The following is a 27,974-nucleotide window of genomic DNA, read 5'->3' on the forward strand; positions in this document are numbered from 1 at the left end:
GGTGTCCACTATTGCCTGATTCTCAGGATTGGGGGCCGAGGAGCCTTTTTTGTTGCTTCCCTTCCCCATATTTTCTGTTCCTTATAAAATGCAATCTTACAAAGAATGCCCGGCTTCCCTGCCTGTCAGCCACAGCCTGATCAAATTGCGCTGGCTAGTTGTTCCCGCCCACCGCTGCGCCCCAGGGAGTTGTGGAGGAGGCAGCCTACGGGGAGTCGGTCACTCCTCCGGGCCACCATCAGGCTCTGGGATCTGGGTTAGGCCAGCCTAGGGAGTCCGCCAGCAGCGTCACCCAGGCCAGGCACTTTTCACCAATCCCGTCCGAGAGGGGAATGTGTGGCTGGAGTTGCCACCGGGCCCTGCTCTTACAGGACTGCCTGAGCCCAGAAACACCTCCGCTGGAGTCAAACTGTGGTAGGAGGTAGTTTCTCTCTCACCTCGCCACCAGTCAGTTTTCGTGTACGCCTCCTTGTCCGTCCTGTTTCCGACTCCATTCGCAGACTCCTGTTCCCAGAGCTCGGCGCATCTCTCCTTGCCGAGCCGCTGTGGAGGCAGCCAGCCGCCGGGCGGCGGGAAACCCAAATTGCGGTTTCCAATGGCGCTGGGTTGAGCCTCCACACCGAGACTTTTCTGTTCCTATTTTAGCGCCAGGACTGTATTCTAAGTTGGATTCTCTCAGCCCAGTTCGTTCCTGAGTCAGCAGAGCATATCTCTACTGGTTCGTATCTCCTTAGTCCGCATCATTCCTGGCCTCTGAGCCGAGCCTTTCAGAGAGCCTTCAGTAGTTGCTGTTGTCTGTCCGCCATGTTCTCCCAGAGTCCCCTGAGTTGCTTTTTTTATTTTCCATTTGTGTACTTTTAGAGAAGCATCATAACCAGATTTTTTCTTAGTTATTTTTGGTCTGTATTTTTGTTATTGTTGTATGTATTGAGTTATTACAAATTTTTGAGTTGTTATAAATTTAGAAATATACCCAACTAGGGATGTAACTCAGTGGCATAGTGTCTGCCTGGGGAAAGATAGGTAAGAAGACTCATACTTTGTGATTCCAACACTTACTTAGATCTAGCAGTTAGTATGACCCTGGTGTACGACAAGTACGTCAGTGAGGTAGAATGAAGGCTGCAGTGATAAACTCAACATTTGGGGGTAAATGATACATTACAGAGGCACCAAGGCCAGTGGTAGAACTACAAATCATATGAAAAGAAGGACATATAACTAATAGCATATGTAATTACAAACAAATAGACCAAAGATCTAAATGTAACAGAAAAGTGAAACTAGAAAATAAACAAATCTTTACGACATCGTAGGCAAAGACAATAAAAAAACAGGCAGATTGGACTTAATGGAAATTTTTAAAAGATGTGTATATCAAAAAACTCACTCATTAGCCAGACATAGTGGTGCGTGCCTGTCATCCCAGCATTTAGGAGGGCGAGACAGAAGAATCCTTGCAAATTGGAGACCAGCTGGGCTGCAAAGTGAGCTCAAGACCAGTCTGAAATGCAGATGAAGACCCTGTCTCCAAAATGAGGAGGGGGAGGGGGCGGGGGGAGGAGGAGGAGGAAGAGGAAGAAGAGGAAGAAGAAGAAGAAAAAGAAGAAGAAGAAGAAGCCACCAAAAACAAAAACTCATTGGGAAAAATTATCCACTGAAATATCTGGCCCAGAACTACTACACCCTGGGTCAGGGTTGTAGCTCAGTGGCATAAGCATCTGCTTGGCAAATGCAAGGCTCTGAGTTTGATTCCTGGTACCAAAAAACAAAAAAACTAGTGCAAGAACAAACCAATTCAAAAATGAGAAAAATGAGCAAAGAATATTAGTACAGATAGTTGATCAGTTGAATGAAGAGAATTTATTCATATCACTATTGACAAGGAAATTATGACAAAAATAACAATAAATGTGAAAATGGAACATCTGTGAACTGTTAGTGGTAACACAAAATGATAAGCCTTTGTGGGAAAACGAGATGACGATACTTAAGATTTTTATACATGAATAGTTCCCAGGATCTATGGATAGGTATTTTTGAGGAAGTTTTATGGAGTAGATTTTCAAGTTTGTTGTTTGTTTATTTTGAGTTATTACAGATTTAGAAATATAATGTCTCCAACTGGCAGTGTAACTCTAAATGGATTGTGATGAAAGTTGGGTGACAAAATGAAGTTGCTTGATGTTGCAGGGCTGTGCTTTAAAAAGGAGGTACAATGTTAAGCTTCATGTTTGCTATGTTAACCACGGTTCTTTTAAAGTTGATGGTCTTATGAAATTTAATCAATGTCTTTTTAAGTGTGGATTTAAAGTTGAATAAACACTCTACGTGCAGCTTTGGTACAAATTTCCACTCTGTATTAATGAAGCTAATACACTGATATGTTGCCCTTTCATCACTTGCAATGCATGTTTCTTTCTTGTTGGTCACATTAATCTATATTGACATGTAACTCATAAAATGTCTTGTTTTGCAAATAATCCAATTTTTCTCAGTCTGCCTCTCTACACTTTGCTTCATAATTAAGTTTGTAAACTACATTTGCCTTTTTATGTGTCATATTTAGACCTGTTAGTTTTAAAGGCTAAGTACTTAAGTGTTAGGTGTACTTTTCCTTTTTTTTTTTTTTTTTTAGAAAAGCAGGAAAAACTAAATCTGTTTAATAGCTACTTATGCTCATCTTAAAAAAGGCTACTCTAGACTGATAGAAAACAAATAGTGTTGCCAGGAATTAATGTTAGAAAAAGGGTTATCCCTGTAATCACAACTACGCAAGAGAAAGCAGGAAGATTATAAGTACACGGCCAGCCTTAGCAACTTAGCAAGAGCCCATGTTATAGCTCAGTGGAAATGTTCGGTGTTCATTACAGTTATCTCCATGATCTCCTAGTTCGTTTTGTTTTTCAGAGAGAACTAATGGATAGTATCTTAGTACAACTTACCATTATTGTAAATACATGCTGTGCACTGAGTGATTTTTTTACTTTCTATAAATATAAAATTTAATCATTATAGTAACAAAAATTTTCAGTAATGTAAGTTCACTACAAAAGAAAAAAAATGAAGCCAGGTATGGTGACACACACCTGTAATCCCAGCATACAGGAAACTGAGGGAGGAAAATCACTATTGAGTATGAGACCAATCTAGACTATATAGTGAATTCAAAGCCAGCCTGAACTTCATAGCGAGACCTGTCTTCAAAAAAAAAAAAAAAAAGAAGGTGGGGGTGAAATGCCCCTCTTGGCAAGTTTAAAATATTATTATGTCTTTTTACTAAAATGATGTATTGTGATGTGTTATTCTGTAAACGTTAAATATTCTTGAACATTTTCACCACAATTAGTATTGTATCATTATAAATTCTTGTTTTTTTAATATACATAGTCGATACCTAGTTACTGCGATATAATCACCTAAATTTTAAAATCAGTTGTATTACTGAAAATATATTTACGTTAAAATAGAGGTTTAAATCTTGTTGTTTTCACTTGATTTGGGCTTTTCTGTTTTGTTTTGTTTTCTGGTTCTGTGAATCAAACTCACTACCTTGTGCATGCCATACAGACAGTTAATCCTACTGAGCTATATCCCCAGCTTTCCTTTCACTTGGAAAAGACTCTGTAGTTAGGAATAAAGTGATAATTTTCACTGTATCACTTAAAATTTAAACAAATTTATATATAAAAGTAAGTTACAAAATCCATGTTAGAGTTTGTCATGTAGAAGATACTACTTGAATTGAAATGCATAAATATATTTCATAAAACAAATATTCTATTTATCTTAATCATATCATCTTAACTAAGCTGCACTATCATTTTCTGCTCACTTCCTTTCCATTCTACATACATAAGATTTACTGGTTTATTTCATCTTCCTCGACAAATGGACACATTTTCAGCTCTGATTTTTGTCATTCTGGTGGTAGGAATTAAACATATTGATGATTCATACATTTATTTTATTTTGGTTTGTAAACTTTGAGATTGTGTTATTTTACTTGTTTTATTCTGTTTCACAGGCTTTGGGGTGAACCTATCAATCTCTGTGAGCAACATGATGCCTTAGAGTTCTTTAATTCTTTGGTGGATAGTTTAGATGAGGCTTTAAAAGCTTTAGGACATCCACCAATGATAAGGAAAGTCCTAGGAGGCTCCTTTGCAGATCAAAAGATTTGCCAAGGCTGCCCACATAGGTAAGCAGTAATTATGTTTAAGGTATGCTTTCTGCTTTTTATGAATGCAAATAAAAATTTTATATGTTTATATTCTTCCTGTCAAACAGTGCAGTCAGGCCATGATGATGGTATAGGTTATAATTCTGGTTACTGAGAATATGGAGGCAGGAGAGTCACAAGTTCAAACTGATACTAGGCAATTTAGCAAGACCTCTTCTTTTTTGATACCAGGAATCAAACTCAGGCAAGCACTGTGCTGCTGAGCCATATACCCAGTTCATAAAAACTTTATGTTTTACAGAGAGCAGAGTATGCTGATTTTAAACCCGTAAGGCTATGGATTTATGTTCATACGAAATACTATTCTGTTTGATTTTATTTTCCCCCAGTTATATTTGATTCTTTTCACTGATTTGTTATTTCCAAAGACTAATGTGACATTTTCCTTCCAGGAACATACTTATAATCCCATTGTTCAGGAGGCAGGAGAATTGCTTTGAGTTCAGGGTCAGCTTGAACTACACGGCAAGGCTTTGTCTCAATAATGAAAAAAAATGGCACTTCCCAAACATGTATAATTACGGGTAAAAATCATGTAGTTATTGTAATTAAAATAGTTATTGTTTTAGTATAATGTAAGTTTAAAAGGTGACTGATAGGGCTGGGGAGTTAGCTCAGCAGGCGGTCATGAGATCGATCCCTGGTACTGATAAAAATGAAAAAGACAAAAAAAAAAAAAAAAGGTGACTGAGAAATGGAAAATTCTTTCCCACGCAGAATAAATATTTGAATATGTTTACTCTCCATGGGAAAGAAACTGGCCAAGCATGATTCCTACAATTGTTAATGCCAGTATTCTGGGAGGCTAACACAGGAGAATTACAGATTTAACCATAAGCAATTTAGTTACTTAACAAGACCCTAATTCAGAATAAAAAAGGGCTGAGGATATAGCTAAGTGGTACAGTGTATGCGTAGCATAAGATAAGGCCCCAGTTCAATGCCTATTACTGAGGAGAGAGTTAAAAATTCAAATTAACTGCATACAAGCTAAACTGTTAAATGTTTTAGGATTATATGAATTACAAGGCTTTGTGGTTTTAGAATGTTGTATTTTTCTGGAACATCTATCAGACAAAAATATAAAATACATATTTTAATGTACTATATTTACATACATATGTACATATGTACATATACATACATATGTGAATTTTCTAGAGCATCAGTCAGACATACATGTTGGTATGTTCATTTGAGTATGTGAATTTTTAAGTTGTCTTAAAAGGCTTTATCTTTTATCATATGATGAATTGCAAAAGCCATTCTTAACAGTTTCATTTTTGTAACTTTTTCTTGTACCTAAAATGAAAATTTCTAAATGAGAGGGATTATATTGTAAACACAGTAACTGCTTGTGCTTACATCTGGTAGATGCATCTTAATTAGTTTGGATGATTGAGAATGTATTCTTTTGATCTAATTTTTTGTGAATCATGAGAAATTTTAAAGTTACTTTTGTAATAGTTCCCCTCAATATAGAGTACCTTTTCATTGTCACATTTATGAATTTTTGGTCTGTATTTGTTTTTTGGATATATAGAACATAACATACTAGGCTTAAAGAAAATTTATATGTGAAGGTACATGTTTGTAAAGCCTCTAAAGCGGAGACATGTTTTTAAATGCACCTTTTTAATAGAAAAGTCATTTTTCTGAACTTATTGAACCTCTGTCTTTATTGTAGCATGAGTTACTATTTAAAGAGATGTTAGGAAGACAGCCATACAAACATGACTTTTCAAGCATCGTTGCCAACTGGAACCAAATTATTCTACCTTCTTCCCCAACCTGTTATTTATCTTCAAATTAGGAATAGATAGAAACACTGCTTGAATGTATATAAAGAATCTAATAGAATGCCCAATGCAAAATAAATGACTGATAAAGATACTATTACTTAATAACATCTTATGGCTGATGAAGTTTGTTAGGATATTAAATGTTGCAAATATATTTTTCATCAAATTACAGTTCAAGATAATGTTTAGAAATTTAAGGGTCCTTTCTATCTTTTCTTAATATCTTCAGGTATGAATGTGAAGAATCTTTTACAACTTTAAATATAGACATTAGAAATCACCAAAATCTTGTTGATTCTTTGGAACAGTATATTAAAGGAGATTTACTGGAAGGTGCAAATGCGTATCATTGTGAAAGGTGTGATAAAAAGGTATGAAGTATACAATTTTCAAAATCATTGCTGTATTTGTACTTATCAACATAGTTGACCTCTGATTTGTTATGGATGCAAAAGGGTAATGACAGTGATTATTTATTTAAAGGTATGTTAATGAAGGAATACTGAGGGATAACAGTTGTACAACTAATTTATCAATTTTTAAACTGTTTTGGAAATCACAGTAGGTTGTCATTTTATTCTCAGAGTTTTAACACTTACATAAGTAACTTTTTTTCTGCCTTCTGAAATAGATTGCTGTTAAATGGAATTTTAAGGTGTTGATAGTAGAAAACATTCTTTCATACTCCAAGTTACTGTTCAAGCCTAACAGATTTGCTCATTTTATTTAATTGCAGATTTCCACAGCATATATGGTTTAAGCAATTTTTAGGTCCAGCTAGTTAATTTCATCTCTGAGTGTGGTGTGGAATAGGATATCTGTCAAAATTGTACATAGTTAAATAATACATCTTTTTCTCAACTCTAATGTCCTCTTACCTCCAACTTCCCTACATTGTCTTCATCTTAAACACTGGATTGTATTCTGCATGACTGTATTGCTTGCCACCCACAATACTTGGAACAATTCCTTCTTACCCTGTTACAGTCAGTAACTATTTCAAGGGGAAGTGGCACTAAAATATACTAATAAATGGGCAGCCACTAGAGAATTAACTAGCATATAACTCCGTGAATACTTGCTTTTATTATTGCTTAGATTATTTCTTGGGTTTACTTACAATATGCTATTTTCTTCGGTATAAAAGTAAGCACCAGCTAAGCTTGGTGGCCCACACCTGTAATTCCTGGGAGGATGACGTGGTGGTTTACTGTCAGTTTGAGGCTATCCTGCACTACATATTAAGATGCTACAAAAGAACTATAAAAGTAAACATCAAAGGGATAGTATCATAAAGAATGACAATGTGGAATCAGGAATAAATAAAAATCTGTTTTCATATCTCAAGGCTTAGTAAACATTTGTTGGTGGGGATGGTTTAGTGGGGATCGAACTTATTACCACATGCCTGCCTGCAAGACAGGCACTTATGCCACTGAGGTAAATCTCTGCCCTTTAGTAAACATTATTTGAAAGTCAGTTGATACATAATTACCCTGGTTGTCTTCAGTATCATTTATATATCTGTTTATAAATAAATTTAAATACATCGTGAACTTTTAGTAATAGATTTTATGTGTGACTTGAGTTACAATGTTACCTTACATTGTTTGTTGTAGGTTGATACAGTAAAGCGCTTATTAATTAAAAAATTGCCACCAGTCCTTGCCATTCAACTAAAAAGGTTTGATTATGACTGGGAAAGAAAATCTGCAATCAAATTCAATGATTATTTCGAATTTCCACGAGAAGTAGATATGGAACCTTACACAGTAGCAGGTGTTGTGAAGCTGGAAGGAGATAGTATCAACCCAGAGAGTCAGCTGATTGAACCAAATGAAGAATACGAAAGTGAGGTAGCAGGAAGTACAAAATACAGACTTGTGGGTGTGCTTGTACACAGTGGCCAAGCAAATGGGGGACATTACTATTCTTATATCATCCAAAGAAATGGTAGAGACAATGAGAAAGATCGCTGGTACAAATTTGATGATGGAGATGTAACAGAATGTAAGATGGATGATGATGAAGAAATGAAAAATGAATGTTTTGGTGGAGAGTACATGGAGGAATTATTTGATCATATGATGAAGCATGTGGCGTACAGACAGCAAAAAAGGTGGTGGAATGCTTACATACTTTTTTATGAACGAATGGACACAGTTGATGAAGATGATGAGATAAGATATATATCAGAACTCTCTATCTCAAGACCCCTTATGTCACCATCCATTGAGAGAAGTGTATGCAAACAAAATATGGAATTCATGCATAACCAAATGCAGTATAGTTTAGAATATTTTCAATTTGTGAAGAAACTACTTATGTGTAATGCTATTTATTTAACCCCTGTTCCAGGTAAGTGTCTGTCAATTAGCCTATTAATATATAATAATTCTTATTTCACTTGTAGGATTTGTACCAGAATCAACCTTTGTTTAAATCTTTCTGTTGTTTATCTTTTTTTCTTCCTTCATATCTTCATTAAACTATGTGAACATACCAGCATTTTCATTTTATGTTTTAAAGTGAGATACCATTTGAATAAACTGTGATTTAACAACTGATTTAAATAAAATGCTTGCTTTCCTTAAAAAAATTAAATTGAGCCAGGGATTTAGCTCAGCAGTGTAAGTGCCTGCATGGCAAACGTGAGGTCGTGAGTTGATCAATGACAGCAAAAAAAAAAAAAAAAAAAAAAAAAAAAAAAAAAAAAAAAAAAAAAAAATTAAGATAAAGTATATCTGAACCTTTTAATGTAACATTTATAAAATAGAAGAGCTTGTTATACTGTTTTTGTTTGTTTGTTTTAGCAAACTTTAGTTTTAAACATAGTTTAATAAGGTCTTAAGATATAATCAGTAAACATTACCTTTGTCTAAAGAATTTTTTGTTAGGAATTTAGCTGTATGTTTGCTTTTTTATTTAAAGGACAAGATCACTTGTTGCCTGAAGCAGAAGAATTCACCATGATCAGCATTCAGCTTGCTGCCAGATTTCTCTTTACAACTGGATTTCACACCAAAAGAATAGTCCGTGGCCCTGCCAGTGACTGGTACATGGCTTTGGGAGTTTATTTGACTTTTTGTTACACTCAACACATTTTTCTTTCATTATGAGAATGTTGTTTTAAATGTCAAACATGAAATAAAAATTTGTTGGCACTGGGAAATAGCTTACCAAAGTTGTATACTATAAATATGACTTTTATTTTTAAATGAACTTATTTTTGTTATAGCACATCATTAGTCTCTTTTATCAATAAAATAATAAGCTTTATCTTAACTAAAGTCTCATCTAAAATGAAAAAGATTTTTAAATGACTGTTCTTAAATTATTAGTAATTTTTTAAATTATTGGTAATTTTTAAGAAATAGTGATTACAGTATCTTGATTTAGCCAACCTGACAACATCATTTACAGTATAAAAAATGTTAAGGAAATGTCACTGCTTGAAGAACAGTTTGAGAAGAGATTTGTGGAGACCTCCACATATTCTCTTCAGATTATTTTGAAGCTATGTTTATAGAGATCTAGTTAGGCGGCTTCATCAGAAACTTTTTCAATCAATATGGCAGCTCAAATAAGCATATTAATAAAAATTTATAATCATAGATATTTCTATTTTAGGTATGATGCACTGTGCATTCTCCTTCGTCACAGCAAGAATGTACGTTTTTGGTTTGCTCATAATGTACTTTTTAGTGTGTCCAATCGTTTCTCTGAATACCTTCTGGAATGCCCTAGTGCAGAAGTGAGGGGTGCATTTGCAAAACTTATAGTATTTATTGCACACTTTTCCTTGCAAGATGGTTCTTACCCTTCGTCTTTTGCATCTTCAGGACCTTGTAACCAGGTAATTGCACAACTTCTATGTAGTAAACACCTGAAAGTAAATTCTATTTTTGCAAAGTTAGATGTGTACAACTTTGTGTCTGTGTTTGAAGTGCAAAGAGAATGTAAACATAAATACTTTATGGTTTCTACTTGTAAAACTTACATGCTTATTAGGCATTTTGTTTGTTGTTGGTTTGTTTTCTGAGACAAGGTCTGATTATGAAATCCAGGCTGACCACAGATGTAAAGCAATCCTGCTCTAGGATCTTACATGCTGGGATTACAGGTGTGCAGCATACCACCTAGCTAATGAGAACTTTGATAAAGAAATATGCTGTTCACTTACTTTCAGTTCAATAAATTTGAAGGTTCTGTAAAAGATTTCATTAACAGCTTAATTTACAGCCTCTGTTAAATAGTTAAGTGTAAAAAGTACAGCAAACACATTGTAGCAGTATGAAGGATCTAAAAACTTGTTCTTTTAAAGAACTACTAGATTTATTAATTCATTTCTGAAATTTTTACAAGTGACCATGACTTTCTTTATGCAAAGAAAAATGTATTGTTTCTGCATGTTATTGCTGATGACACAACTTTTACTTCTCACAGATTGGTGATAACTTGAGCTTGAGTGATCATTTACTAAAAGCAGTATTAAATCTTCTGAGAAGAGAAGTTTCAGAACATGGGCGTCATTTACAACAATATTTCAATTTGTTTTTAATGTATGCCAATTTAGGTAAGAATATTTCAGCTAACCCTTATGTCAGTGATTGTTTCATATTTGCATATTAATGATAAAAACTTTGTAGCAAGTGTGGTACATCTTAAAAGGATTGCAAATTTTTGGTATAACTTTTCAGTGGCAGTTTCCATTTTGTACCGTTAGGTAATCTATACACTTAATTTTTCCCTATGGTAGTCATTAAGGTCAGATTTTGTGTGTAATCCATGTTTTTTTAATCCCTAAACCCCTTTTTTGTTTGTTTTTTTGTTTTGTTTAGTGGAAATCAAACTTTGTGCTTGCCAGGCAAATTCTTGTGCTGCTGCACTATATATCCCTGGCCCCCACTAACTCCTATTGAATTTGAAAACTGGTGGTTTCCTAATCATGTTTCTTATCATTTAATTCAGCATTCACTTTTTTCTATACAGATACTAAAAGGTTGTTATTCTTTTCAGATTTACAGTCACTTCCCACAGAATTTAAGAAAACACCATATGTCATTGTTCAAGGAAATTAAATTGAAATAGCTGGGAATTAAATAATACCCTTAAATCTGTTAATTTTCAGGACTAATAATATCATTTTCAACATATCCTCAAAGTAGTGGCTTTTTCTCCCATAATTTAAACATTTCTCTTTTTTCCCCTCAACGGAGTCAGACTGGTTTACCTCAAAAATCATAGTTTGCTTATATTAGTATATTTTGAAAGTTTTAAAATTGTATATAATATGCTTATACCACTTTTTTCTTCTTGGCACCATTGATCAAGCTTGTGACCTTGTACTTGCCAGGCAGGCACTTATGCCACTAAGCTAAATCCCAAGCCCTGTACCAATGTATTTTCAAGGTTTTTAAATTTTGTATCTTTCTGTCAACTAGAATTCAAAATTCTTCTCAGGCATTACATAAATATCAAGTGTCCCTTTTAAGATACTGATTCTCTAAAGTAGTTCTGAAAGTTCTCTTTTATAAATATCTTTAAGAGATACTGTCAGAAATATAGTGAATGCACTCCCGAATAGCATTAACACAAAGGCAGGCTCCTGAAAGCACTGGAAAATGTTCACCTTATTTATGTGACTTTTTCCAAAGTCAAAATAGTCAAGGAAGATGCCTACTTTGGATCATTTTAGAATATAGAGGCAGCCACAACAGAACAACCAAAGACAACTCATGAAAGAACTTCCAGTAGCAAAAATAATGGCATTATTGTATTCAAAGTGAGGAGGATTAATCTAAAGGAAATTAATGGCAGTTTTGCCTAATTCCATAATTTTAAAAATACAAACACACAGTATGTTTTAATCAGATCTCACAGATCAAAAATGATTTTTTTACCTTCAGAATTTTTTTTAGGTAGTTAGTTGCCTTTGGGTGAAGAATTTCTATTTGTTACAGGTACAGTTACAAAATAGAAAAGTATGATTTAAGCATTTGTGCCCCAGCACTTCAAATTACATATTCAATTAAAATCTTAGCAACATTAGAAGACATTTGGTCGGATTTTTATGAGAAATAGGAAATTAGCCAGTTGTTCTGAATAATGCTTAAAATCATAGCTACATTGAGTTAAATTCTATAGTCACACATTCTTTTTATTTAAATTTTCTCTTTGTAAACTTGTTAAACAGCTATTAATCTGACTTTTCAACAGAAAGATTGCACCATCATCTCTTCATTCAGCTGTTATACTGCAATGCTTGCATTTTTAGATGGAAAAGATCTCACAACCAAACATTAATGAAATTTTTGTATGTAAAAAATACCAAGTATAACATGCATGTGTTCTTTTTATTTTATACATTTTTGACAGTTTTAGGAATTGAACTCAGGTTCTTTACTGTGAACTACATTCCCAACCTTTTTCTACTTTGGGACAGGGTATCACTAAATTGCTGAAGTACTTAATAATCTATCTTCAGCCTTCTAGTGTACTTGAATTACAAAACTGTGCCACCATGCTCAGTTTATAATTTCCATTTGAACTGCTTTCTGTCCATAAACTGCTAGACTATTGTATAATGTAATCAGAATTTCCCTTGCCAAAAACTATTTGTACATTAGTTTGTTGTTTATATTTTGGAGGATTATTTTTTTATTTTTTGGTTTGGATTTTTGGTTTGATTTGATTTGGGGGGGGTTATTGAGACAAGATCTCACTATATAGTTTAGAGTGACTTTGAACTCCTTAGGTTAGCCCAGGCTAACCTCAAACTCACCACAGTTCTCATAGCTCAGCCCACTGAGTGCTGAGTTTATTATTACATGGATGGGAGCACATGCATGCATTTTAATGTAAATCTTAATTCTAAATCTTTATGGGCATATATATTTTTACATTTAGAAACAGTAAATCAGTGCACTTGAAACAAATTCTATAATATCTTTGTTAGATATTCTATTTTATTATAACCATTATTTTATTAAAATAATATATTAAAAATAGTTTTTCTTCAAAAAGTAATAATAGAACTAGTATGATCCAGTTAGCTGTTAATCCATTTATTATGAGATTTTTTTTTTTTTTTTTTTTTTTTTTTTTACTAGTAGCAGGGATCAAACTCAGGACCCCGCACATGCAAGGCAGGCATTTATGCCTCCAAGCTAAATCCCCAGCCCAGTCCATTTAATATGAATCAGCTTGCAAATAGCTGTAATAGAGCAGTTCCGCTGCTGGCATGTACAAAGGAAAGAAAATTACCACATATGTCAGAAAGATACCAGTAAAATACATCCTTATAGCACTATTCATGTTGGTCAAATTACCAGAGCAACAGAAGTGTCTCAAGTGAGCAACACATGCTTACACCCTGAAATGATGGTTGACCTTTGAAAAAGAAATGTCATTTCAGACAAAAAGATAAACATGGAGTTACTGTTAGGGGTAAAATTCACCAGACACAAAAAATAATCTGATGCATGAATAGATTCTTAAAAAGGTATAAAGGGAAGGAATAGGAAAGAAAATCAGAGAAGAAATCTCAAGGCAAATAATGTTTAAAAAAAGAACCAAAGATCTGAGACCTCATTCTTAGCATGAAGTCAAGAAAGTTGAGACAGCAACTAAATAGAGATTAGAAATGAGAACATGAAAAACTAGGGGGCTTTTTTTTCCTAAGAAGTAAAAAAGAGACTGATAATTTCTAAAAGAATTGTTCTAAAAGTTTATTTTCTGTCCTACCTTGCAAGAATTGCTGTTTGGACAAAACTGTTTGTTGTAAAGCCCTAGAAATACATATCCCCTTTGGACCAATATAATTGGAATGCCAGAGTCATCGTTATTTCACAAGCCAGTTTGGTTTGGTATTTTAATTTTATTTTTGTGGTATTGGGGATTTAATCAAGGGCCTTCACATTGAGTTACATCTCAAATGCAGTTAGATGTGAGATGGTTTTGAGACAGACTTCGTAATTCGCTTCATTGCCCAGATTAGGCTGAAACTTGGGATCTTCCTGCCTTAGCCTGCAAGACTGTGAAGATTACAAGTTGGTATGGGCCACCACACTCAGTTACTTTCATTGTTATAATCTGCATGTTTTCTGTTCCATCTGCATTTCATCTCTTAATATTTTTAACCTGAACAGAGCACTTTACTCAGAATTTCTAAGCAGCTGTGATAGTTACTTGTTTAATATTGCAGCGTTACCCATTCTAAAATTTTTATACATATTGTTCTCTCCATTTTTTATAGGTACAGTGGAAAAGACACAACTTCTAAAATTGAATGTGCCTGCTACCTTTATGCTCGTATCTTTAGATGAAGGACCCGGTCCTGCAATCAAATACCAATATGCTGAATTAGGCAAATTATACTCAGTAGTATCTCAATTGATCCGTTGCTGTAGTGTCTCATCAAGAATGCAGTCTTCAGTCAGTGGTAAAATAGAGCGCTGTCTACTTTAATCACATTTTAAAAAAATTTTTTTTATTTTTTAGACGGTAGTAGGTTTGTATAGTAATTGATGGAAAGAGTTATAAAAATAGAGTAAAAGGCCCATGTTTTGGGGATATTTTTGAATTATTAGCTTTATTTATGTTTAAAAGAGATCTTTTCAAATTCAAATGCTGTAGTAATTACTTGACTTTGATGGTTGGTTTAAGAATTTTTAACCTTCTTTTTCTTTAGTTTTATCATATATTTCATCACTTTGTAGTTCTGGTCCTGTTAGTAAACTTTTTATTGGGCTTAGAAAATTTAAATCAAATATTATTTTTAAAAATCATAAATTTAGTATTATAATTGTCTAATTGGCTTATTGATGAATAATCTGTTCTAGGTAACCCTCCTCTTCCCAATCCTTTTGGTGACCCTAATTTATCACAGCCCATAATGCCTGTTCAGCAAAATGTGGTAGACATTTTGTTTGTGAATACTACTTATGTGAAGAAAGTTATTGAGGATTCCAGTAATTCAGAAGAGACCATCAAGTTACTTCAGTTCTGCTGCTGGGAGAATCCACAGTTCTCGTCTACTGTCCTCAGTGAACTTCTTTGGCAGGTTACAGAAAAATAAATAATCCTATGTTTGTAATTTTATTTACATTCTTTTAAATAAATAATTCACTATATTATCCCTGTTTTTAGGTTTCATATTCATACACCTATGAGCTCCGGCCATACTTGGATCTACTTTTGCAAATATTACTGATTGAAGACTCCTGGCAGACTCATAGGTAGACATTCTTGCTACCAATAGAATTACAGTTTCTCAAGTTCTGGAAATAGTTGCAAATACCACTACCAAAATATAGTTTTACTTTTTAGAATACAATTTAATGCTGTATCCTAAGTAATACTGTTATTTAAAAATTAATTACTAGCCTATATAAGTAGTTTTAAGAATATATGAGATCAAAATGATGAGAAAGGAGGCTAACCTCTTACAAGGCCTCTAAATATGCCCTAAAATTCCAGTGTGTTACTTATTGTAAAATTCAGTTTAAATGATGATATAGAACTTAGTGTCTATCTCTGTCAAATGATTCCGTCTTTTCTCTTTCTGGGAATGACTTTATAGTCATTTATTTTAAGAAACAGAAATGACACCAGCTATGGTGGCATATTCCTGTGCTTGCAGCACCCAGGAGTCAGATGTAAGAGAATCTATACAAGTTCAAGGCCACTCTGGGCTACATAATGAACTTGAGTTCAAGCTTCTCCTGAATTGCACAGTAGTATCCTGTCCCAGAACTAAAAGGAGCAATAAAAAACAAATAACTCCAGTTCTCTTAGTAGCTGACACAAGAGGATCACAAATTCAAGTTTAGCCTGGACAGCTTAACAATTTATCAAAACCGTAACTAGAAAAGGATTAAGGATGTACTCAATAACTTGAATTTAACTCCCTTACGACATAAGAAAAATGTGGAAGTATGCACATATCATCATTCATTAGTCACAGTAACCAAAAGAAAATCCCGAGAATAAAAAAGATTTTATAAAGATGTAGAATATTGTATTTAAACTATAACCTTCAGCTTCAGAGTACTGTGTAATAATAGTACAACAGAATAAATTATTTTTTTATTATTGGTACAGTTTAAGCATGCATAATGGTCACACTTCAGAAAATTTCTACCTGTATATAATACTGATATATTTATTTTCCATTCCCCTCCCCTTCCCTCCTACCCTAGCTCCCCTCCTTATTTTCAAAGCTTTCTTTCCTTTTTATTCTTCCTGGGGAATGGTCCAGGCACTTAGTTTCTCTGAACTCAGGTTCCTGGGGAGACAGTGGGGTATGCAGCAGGCTTTTCCAGACTCATGCAGCTACACTGAGGCTTTCCTGATGCCCATCACATGTGATGGTGGGGCTGCTTCTTCTCTCAGTCGGTATAACTATACCAGAACTCCCTCAGTGGCAGCAGGTGCATGCCATAGTTTTCTATGTAGATTGTTTCCTTTGTTAGATTGATTCCTAAGTATTTCATTTTTCTGGATGCTATTTTAAAGGGTATGGTTTTCCTAATTTCTCTCTGTGAGTTTGTTGCTTATGCACAGGAATGCTATGGATTTTGAGTGTTGACTTTGTACCCAGCTACACTACTGAACTTTGTTGGTGTCTTTTATGAAATTTTTAGGGTTTTGTAGGGTATGATGTCATGTGCAAAAGATGATAATTTAACTTATTCCATTTCTATCCTTATTCCTTTTGCTTCTTTCTCTTGCCTTAATTGCTCTGGCTAATGTTTCCAAAATTGTATGGAACAGGTATGCTGATAGTGAACATCTTTGTCTGGTTTTTGGGCTTTTATTTTTGTTTTGTTGTTTATTTTTGGTACTGGAGATTGAACTCAGGACCATGTACTTGACTGGCAGGCACTGATGCCGCTGAGCTACATCCTATGCCCCTTGTTTTGTTCTTGATTTTTGAGAGAAAGCTTTCAGTTTTTCTTTTCTTTTCTCTTCTACCCTCCCCTCCCCTCCCCTCCCCTCCCCTCCCCTCTCCTCTCCTCTCCTCTCCTCTCCTCTCCCCTCCCCTCCCACCTTCCCCTCTCCTCTCCTCTTCTCTCCTCTCTTCTCTTGTTTTTCTTTTCTTTTGAGACAGTGTCTTGCTGTGCAGTTCAGGCTGGCCTTGAGTTCACTTTGTAGTATAGGCTGTGCAGTTCAGGCTGGTCTCGGACTCGCAATCATCCTCCTGCCTCAGCCTCCCGAGTGCTGGTATTACAGGTGTGAGCTGCCACACCTGGCTCATAGCTTTCAGTTTTTCACATACCAACATTAAGTTGGTGTTGGCAGATTATCCTAGTTGGCTTTTATCACATTGAGGAAAAGGCCATCTACTCCAATTTTCTGTATAGGTTTGTAATCAAGAATCTGTATTTAACTTTGTCAAATGCTTTTTCTGCATTTGCAGAGATGATCATGATTCCTGTCTTTGGTTCTGTTGATATGGTATGTTACCTTTGTTGCTTTGTGTGTGTTGCATCATCTTCACATTCCTGAAAAACATCCTACTTGGTCATGGAGCATACTCTTGATAATTTATTCCATTCTGCATCTTTTTGCAGATTTTTGCATGTATGTTACTTAGGGTTAGCATGATTGGGCTGTAGTTCTTATTTGGGAAGGTCCTTCTCTGGTTTTAGTATCAGAGTAATGCTCACTTCTACAAATGACTCTAAGTTCTGCTTCCCTTTAATTTCTTTTAAGTTTCAGTGTTAGTGGCATTTGTTCTTTGCTAAATTCCTTCTAGAACTCAGCAGCTAATGCATCAGGGCCCGAACTTTTTTTTTCCTGTTAATTTTTAAATTAATTTTCAATTATATTGACTGATAATTTGTTGATTTTGAATTTTTACTTTGGTACTTCATATATATCTAAGAATCTGTCTGTTTTTCTTTGCTTTCATAGAATACAGGTTCTCAAATTATGTATTGATGAACTACATTTCTACAGGATCCTTTGTGATTTCTCCTTTTTCATATTAATTGCATGAATTTGATACTTTCATCTATTCAATGAGTTGTTTAAGATTCATGAGTTTTTAAAAAAAGATTTATGAGTTTTATTTACTCTTTCAAAGAACCAACTCTTTAATGCATTAATTCTTTGTACCGTTTCCTTAGTCTCAGTTCCTTCAATTTCCCCCATGTACAAGCTTTGGATTTGACTTTTTTGCTAAAAGTTGGAGGTTCAAAATTTTATTTGAGCTTGCTTTGTTTTCCTGATATGAGAATTCATGACTATAAATTTCCGTCTTGGGACTGCTTTCATTGTGTCCCATTACTCTTTGCATGTTATTTTGGTATTATCACTGAATTGTAGATACTGTTTATTTCTTAATTTCTTCTGTGATTCCTTAGTTGATCAGGAGAATGTTGCTTAACTTCTATGTGTTTATTTTGTAGTTCCTTTTAACATTGATTTCAGTTGCATTGTGTGTAGTCAAATAATATACATGAGATAATTTCTTCTGCATTCACCTGAGCAAGTTCTATGAGCTAGCATGTGGTCTGTTTTGAAGAACTTCCCATGTGCAGTGGAGAATATATATTCTGAGTCACGGATTTTATTTAATTACCTCCCCATGCCTCGCTTTTATTTTATTTCAAGGACAGAAAGAAAGAAGCAGGAAAAAAAACTAAAACTAAATTTCAAAACACCTTAATCAGAGGATGGAGTGGTACATACATTGCACATTGTCATCCCCAAAGGTTTTATTTAATTCAGATGCTTCCTTGTTACTATTTTTTTGGTCTAGTTTATCTGTTTGAGATAGTGAGCTATTAACCTCCTCCATTACAAATGTATTAGTGCTTATTATAATGTTTCATATATGTAAGTATTCATCTTATGTAATTGAATGTACCAGTATTTGATCCATATATTCTTGATTATTATCTGTTCTTGGGTTTTCTCATAACATGTAGTGATGTTGTCTCTTTTGACTTAGTTTTTGGCTTGAAATTGTCTGGCAATAGAATAGAGACTGATTGTCATAATTGTTATATATGTGCTTATCCTTGTTAAGTTCTTTTCTACTGATGGTTTCCTATCTTTCCCCTCTGTTTAATTGCTTGCCCTATTGGTAATTACTTTTTTCTATTGACATTATTAGAATTTTGGTTTTTGTTTCCTCTTTTTAGAATATCTTTCAAAACTATTTTTAGAATTGGTTTTATGGTTGTGAATTGCTTCAGTTATTGCTTGTCATAGAATATGTTATTTCTTCATTGATTTTGAAAGCTACCTAGAGATCTGAAGATGGTGGCTTGGTAGGTAGCAAGGTAGAGAGCCTCTCTAAGAAAAATAACTCAGACGCTAGAATTTAACAACATGGAGAAGACCAGATGAAAGGAGAGGCATTCTCATGACCCAGGAAGAAACTGAGGAAAAAGGAAAAGTAAGAAAGGAAGGAAAAATGTGGATTAAAGCCTAAAACCAGACATGCTTACTGGGACTGTTTCCACGCTCTGCTGGGCATGCCATGGAGTCCGATGATTGATGGTTGTACTGAAGTCGCTGCCACCGAAATTAGGAGTTGGTGAGTCCAGGGCCCTTGGCGGAGGATGCGGCACAGCATAGAATGGACCCACATGGAGAGCTGCATTAATTCACAGAGAATGCTGGAAATTGGGTCCCGATGGTTGTGGCCCCTTGAAGAATATACTACCGTTGGGCAGGACGGGCCTGAACCTGGAGCCGCAGTCAGCCACCCCTGACCCAAAGAGGACTGGTGGGATCTGCTTGGGCTGGGTCACGCCCCTGGTTGAGACCCAATAAGCAGGGACAAGTATGTCCTGAACCTGTGACTGCACAGCACAGACTAATATGCTGAAAGCCCTCGCCAGTTGACTGACTCAGAAGCCCACATCATCCCTGCGTGTACCTCAGATAACAGTAAACTGGAGAAGGCAGCAAGCCCCCAGCCAGCACACTTCAGAAAAGCCGTAAGCAATACAGAAAAGGCCTGAGACCTCCACCATACACCTGTCAGAAAAAAACCAGAAACATGATAAGAGAAATAAGAAAAAGCCTCCAGCCACTGACCCGGAGAAAATAAGTCCAGGAGAGGTAAATAGAGAAGAGATCCAGGACAGCAAATGTACGCTATCAGCCGCAGTGTCAGCTGACATAAAGAAATACCTTTGTGACTTCACAGACGAATTTAAAACTGAAATTCTAACCCAAGTGAGGCAAGATATAAAAAGATTAATAAAAAAAAGGCTAGGCCTGTCTTAAGAAGACACAGTTGAAAGAATGGGGGAACCCAGAAAAAGAAGAGAAATCTTTGGTGAAGAATATAAACCAAATCTAGAATATATGAGACATCTAGAGAGATTTCCAAGAAATTAAAAACTCCATTGAAAGCTGGCAAAATTCCTTTATAGAAACTAAAGCTAGACTTTCAAAATGTGAAGATAGATTTGCAATGTGTGATCATGAAAGAAAAGAAGTCATAAAAATAACAAGAAACCAGGAAATAACAATACAAAGGTAGAAGATGACAAGAGGATCTATAATTTAAGAATGAAAAATGTGAGCAAAGAAGCAGGAGGAAACACAAATGAATTACAAAGGCTATTCACAGAAATAATTAAGGAAAAGTTCCCAAACATAGAAAAAGGAAATGATAGCCAGATAAATGAGGCATACAGAACTCCAGCCAACTACAACCAAAACAGATCAAGATCCCAGAAATTCACCACAAGAATAGAATATTAAAAGTGATCAGAAAAAAGAAACATTACCTCTAAAGGAAAATGCATTAAAATCACAAGAAAAAATCACAGACTTCTTAACACTCAAATCAAGAAAAGGTTGGAGTGAACTTGTCCAAGCCCTGAAAGAAAATAACCTCCAACCCAGATAGATATACCCTGAAAAACTCTCTCAAAATTAATAGAGAAGTAAGATGTTTCCATGACGAAGAGGAAGTGTGGGAGTTGGTGACCATCAATCCAACCCTATGAAAAATACTGAAGGACATTCTAGAGACAAAGGAAACAAAAAATGCCAGGATTCCAGCAACAGTGGCAGAGAGGCCTTAATGAACAGAGTACACAGTGAAATGAAGTAGAAAAGTGGACAAATAATAGCAGAAAAATAGAATAGCAGAGATGAGGCAGAAAAGGTTAGCTATAATCTCTAATACAGATGGCCTTGATACACTAACAAAAACACAGGTAGAGTAGATCTGGAGATAGGGTCCATTGAGATGTTCTGAATAGGAAATATACTCAACTCCCTGAAAGAGGGTTCATAAACCGAAAGTCAAAGATGAGAAAACAATGCTCTATGTGTCAGGGAACCAGAGAGACATAGGGACGACTCATCCAGCAGCCGCAGATAGATTGGAAGGTTATGACACTTTTGTGTAGTGGAGAACTACTCAGTTATAAAGAAGGCAAACCTTGAGGCTTTAGCAGGTAAAGGAATGCTGTACAAGACCAAGCTCAGGGGTAAAAAGGTTCAGCACCACTTAGATGGATAACGGGTTGCCCCCCTAATCTAAAAACAAAGGAGTTAGTGGGACCCAAAATATACAAAGTGCTCTGAGAAAGGGAAAGGGACAGAATTGTCTAAAAAAGGAAGGCAGGGGACATTGTTCATAGTGTATCAGGATTTAAAAGCCATATTAGTCTTATCGCTCTGTTTCGTTTGATTTTATTCTGTTCCAGTCTGTCTACTTATACTCAATTTGAGGGCACAGACAGCTATCCCCAAAATAGCAGGATATACTATGGTAACTCTTCTTAATTTCCTAATAACTTAAACTGAAGCCCTGTATTACTTACAATTGTCTTACTATGACTGATCTTATTTGAATCTGGTTTGTTAGACCGCTGTTTTGTCTTTACTGATTTTAGTTGAATTTGGTGTGCTTGACAGTATCAAATTTAAGAGTAGAGGTAACTACTCTGAAGATGACAAGATGCAATAAGATACCCATTCTGGTTTATTAACTGATTTTGAAGTCCTATAATGTCTCCAATGTTGTGTTTTTATTAAAATTACTATGTAATGCCATGTTCAATTATGTTATACCTGATGATGTAGACAATTCTATAGAAAATAAAAAGAAACAGCATAGTAACTACTGTAGATCACCTAGTATTGTTGTTTTACATGTCTTCTTCATTTCATGTTTTTCTAGGAATTTGTTTTGTTGTCTTGTTTTGATCTGTTTTTTCTCAGAAAGGATAGGTATAGATGCAGAGATTCATGCATGTGTAGAATTTCTAAACAGTTTATGAGAACATATTATATAATGCACAATGTAATGAACAGATAGATACTCTGAAGAAGAAACTAAGATACCCAGTACTAATTCTGTAGCATTATGATATAAAATCTAGCAATACTATTATTCACTATTCATAGTGATATTAGTCTAGTCTCCAATTTTAATTTCAACATACGTAAAGATACGGACAGCTATTTCAAAGAGAATGAGAAACATTATGGCAGCCATTATTGACTTCCCGATTGTCTGGTCTTGAAGACCTAAAATGCCTTCATCATCCTGTTCTGATTAGTTTAGTACTATTGTTCAATATGTATTCACTGTATGTGAAGATGTGGATAACTATATGAAAGAAAACGAGAGACAGTATGATAGACAGTGAAGATCTCCAGTGGTCTTGCTTTGAAATCTGTGTTTCTTAAAATTGTTTCCTTATGATCTGTTTTGTTCTGTTTAATTTTACTCTCTTTAAAATTTAAAAAACAATTTTTGAAATATAGTTTTACAGAATACATCTGTCTGGCTTGAAAGTTACTTTCTTTAAGGATTTGGGGCCCTCAAGCTTACCTTGACTTAGTGGTTTATGTTGAGAAGACTGCCGTGATTCTGATGGGCTTTCCTTTAAAGGTCAATGGTGTGTTTTCTCTAACAGCTTTTGATGCTCTGTTCTTGTGCTGAATTTCTAGAATCTTGAGTATTATTTGCCTTGGTATAGATTGCTTTGGTCATAATTAATTGGAGTTCTGAATGCTTTAGGTACCTATATGTCAGCTTCTTTTTTCATGCTTGGCAAGGTTGTTCCTATTAGTTCTGTGAATAAATCTTTTATGTTGGCTGTGCTGACTCCAGCTTTTTCCACTGAGTTCAGTCAGTCTTAATGTTCTTCTTGGCATCATCTTGCAGCTGTTGGGTTGTTTTTTCAGGGTCCCTTGTTGGGGGACCCTGAAAGTGATTACAAAAAGAAATTTTTCTTTTTGTAATCACTAACCTTGATCCTGTGTTGTAAGTTTGGTATTGTTTTCACTTTTATTCGTTGGATTTTGCAAATTTTCAGTGAAATTTTTAATTTCCTGTGTATTTGTTTTAGTGTGTTTCATGGATTTCATTTGTTTTTATATTGGGCTTTCATGGTTTCCATCATTTTCTTGTGTTCCTCTGTTTTTATCTATCTATAGATTTGCTGAGAAAGTTCTTCATTAAAGTCATCATTTTCCTTTTTATTTATCTGAAATGAGAAATTGATTCTATTCTGATTTCTGTTATAGCTTTATAGGGTTTTTGTTTGTTTGTTTTTTGTTTCCCATTTCTGTGGTCATTTCAGAAAATTCAGATAAGTGGCCTCTGATTTCCTTTATCTTCTGGATTTACCCTATTGGACTCAAAGTCCTACTGGGCTGCTTTTCTGTTAGTCTTTTTATTTTCTGTATTTTTTCTTTTTTGTTTTTTTTTTGGGGGGGGGTGTTTGCTTGCATATTTTCTTATGCTAGGTACTTTATTACTGGTTTTTAAGATTTCCTAGGAAAGGTCTGTTCCTCCCAGATAGCTCCATGCTGTATCTGACTATTGATCTTTGTGTCTTTCTCAAGGCCTTATTTTCCTATTTTGTTAGTGGTCACAAGTTGCTATTTGTCTCAGTACCCCAGTCCTTTGGCACTGGATTATGGGAAAGGTTAGGCCTTCAGACTATCACAGTATTGTCATTCAAGAGTGAATAATTAAGCATAACATGTGTGTTATTCTGGCTTATGTAGTACAACTGGCAGTAATGTAGTGCAACTACAAACTGACAAACTGTGGTAAGTACTAAATTGGTATGCATAGGAACAAGACCTAACCATAGGAATAAGCATTCAGCATAAACCAGAAATTTGTATGTAGTGAATTTTTTTGGTAGTGTTTTATCCTGTGGGGAAAGAGAAAAAAAGAGAGATAGGGTACAAATCAGAGTGATAACAAAAGAGAAACATAGTAAAAGCAGGGCTGAAGGACAAAGATGATCACCCAATTTGGGAAAGTAGAAAAGAAAACAGGGGAGAATGAATGAAAGAGAAAATAAAACAGTATCTTAAGTGAGCCAAAAATACTTTAGACATAAAAATACAGTTATATTAATCTTGTATCTTGAGTTCTTACTCAACTCTGAATTATTCCCCTCCCCTTTTATGGGAGGGTACTGGGGATTGAACTCATGACCTTCTATTGCCAAGCAGATGCTTAAGCCACTAAGCTAAACCCCCAACCCCTACTTTTGACATGAAAATACCAGAGAAAAAGAAAGAAAAGAGAGAACTAAGACAGACATACCAAAAAAAAGTAAAAGTCAAAACCTAAACAACACCCTCCCTGAAAAAAAGAAAACAAAACAAAACATATTTCTCTAGTGACTCCAGTTCTGTGTTGTTTCCATAGTCAGAACCAGAATCTGTATTGAGTAACACTATTAAATTTACCGTAGGAATTGAAGCTATTGCAGGGCTGATCTTGGTCCCCTCTACTAACACCTCTCAAGTGTTGGTTATAAGGCTATGGAAGTCCCACTTTTCCACTGCAGACAAAAGCGGGTCACATGTAGTTTTTCATAGCAAAAACTAAGAGTAGCAATTGGTGACCACCAGAAAGAAGTCTGGGTGGTCTTGGCTCCTACTTCAATTCCCCTATCCTACTGTCCACCTGTCAGCAATGGACTGTAACTGGTAACACCCTTCCCTAGACACTTGTAGTGAATTGAACCTGTCCTTGTTCTGCTGCTGAAGTTCAAGCCCCAAGCCCTTTGAAATGACGTGGCAACCTCCACCTGCGCGCTCTGTTAGACATCAGTCTAGCTTCCTGCAGACTCAGTTGTGGGGAATCTCAGAAAAGTGTCTTGTGTTCTCATCACTGTCTCTGATTGCCTAGGCTTTTTTTGACACAAGTCAGGTCTCCATTGCTCAGTGAGCTACAGAGTTTTTTTTCTCTGCCTTCCTACTTGTTGGTCTCTGCTATTGGTAGCTTCTTCAGTAGCAATGCTTTGTGTTTTTTTTTTTTGTTTTGTTTTGGTTTTTTTTGTCAGTTCTCTTGTTGTTCCTATGTGCCCTCTACTCTTAAATGCTTTGGTTCCTCAGTAGGTTATTGTTTTCAAGAATCTCAGCACTTTGTCCTGGAGAAGAAGAGTTCCTGGCACGCACCACGCTTGCCATTTTTCTCCTCAAACATCATAAAAATTTAAATGGGATAAATAAAAGTAAAAATTACATTGGCCCTCTATTTGAAACAATGTCTTGCTAAGTAGTTCAGACTGGTCTTGAATTCATGATGATCCTCCTGCCTCAACCTCTTGAATGCTAGAATATAGATTTATGCCACCACACTTACATGATTCCCATTCTTACACTATAATTCCACATTTAGAACACTGAAGCAAGAGGACCATAAAGTTCAAGGATACCCTAGGTCACTGCAAATTATGAAGCAATGATAATATAGTCATGCAGTGTCCCATATAGATTGTAAAAACATGTCTTTGATCAGCAGCTCATAGATACGACAAAAATTTTTTTTGAATCTTAAACTTCATTTTTGAAATTATTTTCCATAATATTTCAACACTTAGATTTAGATGTTTTTTAAAATTATGTTTTTGTTTTATTGAAACTTACTTGCTTTTGTTTATAAAACTTCAGATATTTGCTTTAATCCCATCTTGTCATTGTTTTATCCAACTAAATGATGATGTTTGAATTAGCTAGTGATGGAGCTCTTGCCTAACATGCATGCAGCCCTGAGTTCTGTCTCCACTCCATGTTTTCAAAATGCCAAAATTAAAGATCATGTGCAATATATTAATCAGTGAAAATCCGTTTTGCTTTGAAATTCTGTATTGTTTTTATTCTCTTTCCATTTTAAAATTTAAAAAATAGTGTTGAATTAGCATAAAGAATAGTGGACTTTTATGCACAAGTTATCAGTAAAGTATTGCATTAAATATTTTATCTAAAATTTAAGTTATTCAGTAACTATATTCAACAAATATTTTATAAAGCACTTGGTATTTCCAGAAACATGAAACTGAGTGAGACAGTCTGTTCATAAACACATTATTTTTTGTCAGAAGTAGTTAAACTCTAAATAATTCCAATTTTCAAATAGACTTAAATTAGTTTCCCATGGAAAAAAAACTTATGTTTTGGGTTAGAATATAATGGGACTATTTTAGTATATGATGTAAAATTTTTTCATTAATAAGTCATCCAGATTGTGGTTTTGTTAATGAAAGTATATACCTATCATAAATATATTGTTACTGTTAGAATTCAAGTTAATTTTTTACTGCTTTCACTATTTTTATCTTTTGGCTACTTAATTCCTAACTGTGCATTCTAAAAAGAAATCTTAAACAAAAAATTAACCAACTGTGAGAAAATTATTCCATTATCTCCACCTAAAGTAGCCTTGAAGAAAAGGAACATGGTGAGTTTTAAGAAGGCATTTAACTTTTTTGTTTGTTTTTTACTGCTGCTGTTTTGTTTTTATACCAGGGGTGAACTCATGAACTAGTGCTTGCCAGTTGGGCACTTACACCACTGAGCTAAATCCTCTACCCGGCACTTAACTTTAATATAGAAAAATCTATCTTTATTGATTTTTGGTTTTGTGCCTCTGTGTGTACATCTGTGCATGTGAGGTAGTAAGAGCTGAACCCAGGGCCTTTGTATACACCTATATATCCTTGTTCCTTTTTTCTTTTTAAATTTTTATGATAGAGTTTCAGTAAGTATCAAGATGGCCCCAAATTTTCAGTCCTCCTGCCAGCCTCCCGAGTAGCTGTAACTACAGCATGTGCCACCACCTCAGTTAGCAAAATTCCTTTGAATTAATAATTTGACAGAAGGTCAGATCTTTAAATTAGAGTATAAGCCAGCTCCTTCTCTTACATTTTTAAATGTTTTGTGAGATATTTAACCTGTGTAACTTTTTTCTCATTTTGTAATGAAGTTTACTAATGCTGCCTATTTCAGAAAGTGATTATAAGAATATATAGGGTGACACACAAGAGGCACTTGAATGTTAGTTTCTTTTAAATATTATAAATTGTTTCTGGTTCTCTCTTTTTTTTTAGAATTCATAATGTTCTTAAAGGAATTCCAGATGACCAAGATGGGCTTTTTGATACAATCCAGCACTCTAAGAATCACTATCAAAAAAGAGCATATCAATGTATAAAATGTATGGTTGCTCTTTTTAACAGTTGTCCTGTTGCTTATGAAATCTTGCAGGTGAGAGATCTTACAGAATGTTGGGTCAGAATTTTAAAAGTAAATAACAAAAATTTGGGAGTTGTCATTTTAAGCTAACACTGAAAATTCTTAATTTTTTTTTTTAACATAGTTCTATTTTCTTTTAAAGGGTAATGGTGATCTTAAGAGAAAGTGGACCTGGGCTCTGGAATGGCTTGGAGGTGAACTTGAAAGTCGATCATACGCTGGCAATTCTCAGTACTCTTATGATAACTGGTCTCCTCCAGCACAAAGCAATGAAACATCAAATGGTTATTTCTTAGAAAGATCACACAGTGCTAGGATGACACTTGCAAAAGCATGTGAACTCTGTCCAGAAGAGGTAAAAAAAAAAATCTAATGACAGCAGGTAGAAATACATTATTTTATAAACCAGTTTTTATGTATTAGTGATTATTTTT

At 34.8% G+C, this 27,974-nt stretch overlaps 1 protein-coding gene across 9 annotated transcripts in view; it reads left to right on the top strand.

The window, feature by feature from the left end:
- Window positions 1–27,974, top strand: part of LOC134475109 (probable ubiquitin carboxyl-terminal hydrolase FAF-X) — a 185,172-nt gene that overhangs the window by 124,927 nt on the left and 32,271 nt on the right. For all 9 annotated transcript variants that reach the window (XR_010046058.1, XM_063244487.1, XM_063244488.1 and 6 more), the window contains 11 exons: window positions 4,028–4,201; window positions 6,275–6,416; window positions 7,665–8,403; window positions 8,977–9,100; window positions 9,676–9,901; window positions 10,492–10,621; window positions 14,303–14,488; window positions 14,889–15,109; window positions 15,196–15,284; window positions 27,396–27,552; window positions 27,683–27,895. Coding sequence is in view for 8 of the 9 variants with exons in the window: in XM_063244487.1 (XP_063100557.1) it covers window positions 4,028–4,201; window positions 6,275–6,416; window positions 7,665–8,403; window positions 8,977–9,100; window positions 9,676–9,901; window positions 10,492–10,621; window positions 14,303–14,488; window positions 14,889–15,109; window positions 15,196–15,284; window positions 27,396–27,552; window positions 27,683–27,895 (2,401 nt within the window). In the remaining variant the exon portion in view is untranslated. The remainder of the gene's footprint in view (window positions 1–4,027; window positions 4,202–6,274; window positions 6,417–7,664; window positions 8,404–8,976; window positions 9,101–9,675; window positions 9,902–10,491; window positions 10,622–14,302; window positions 14,489–14,888; window positions 15,110–15,195; window positions 15,285–27,395; window positions 27,553–27,682; window positions 27,896–27,974) is intronic.

This window comes from Cavia porcellus, unplaced genomic scaffold (assembly GCF_034190915.1).
Source record: "Cavia porcellus strain 051 isolate PalLab524CR breed Dunkin Hartley unplaced genomic scaffold, mCavPor4.1 scaffold_61, whole genome shotgun sequence".
Classification (NCBI taxonomy): Eukaryota; Metazoa; Chordata; class Mammalia; order Rodentia; family Caviidae; genus Cavia; species Cavia porcellus.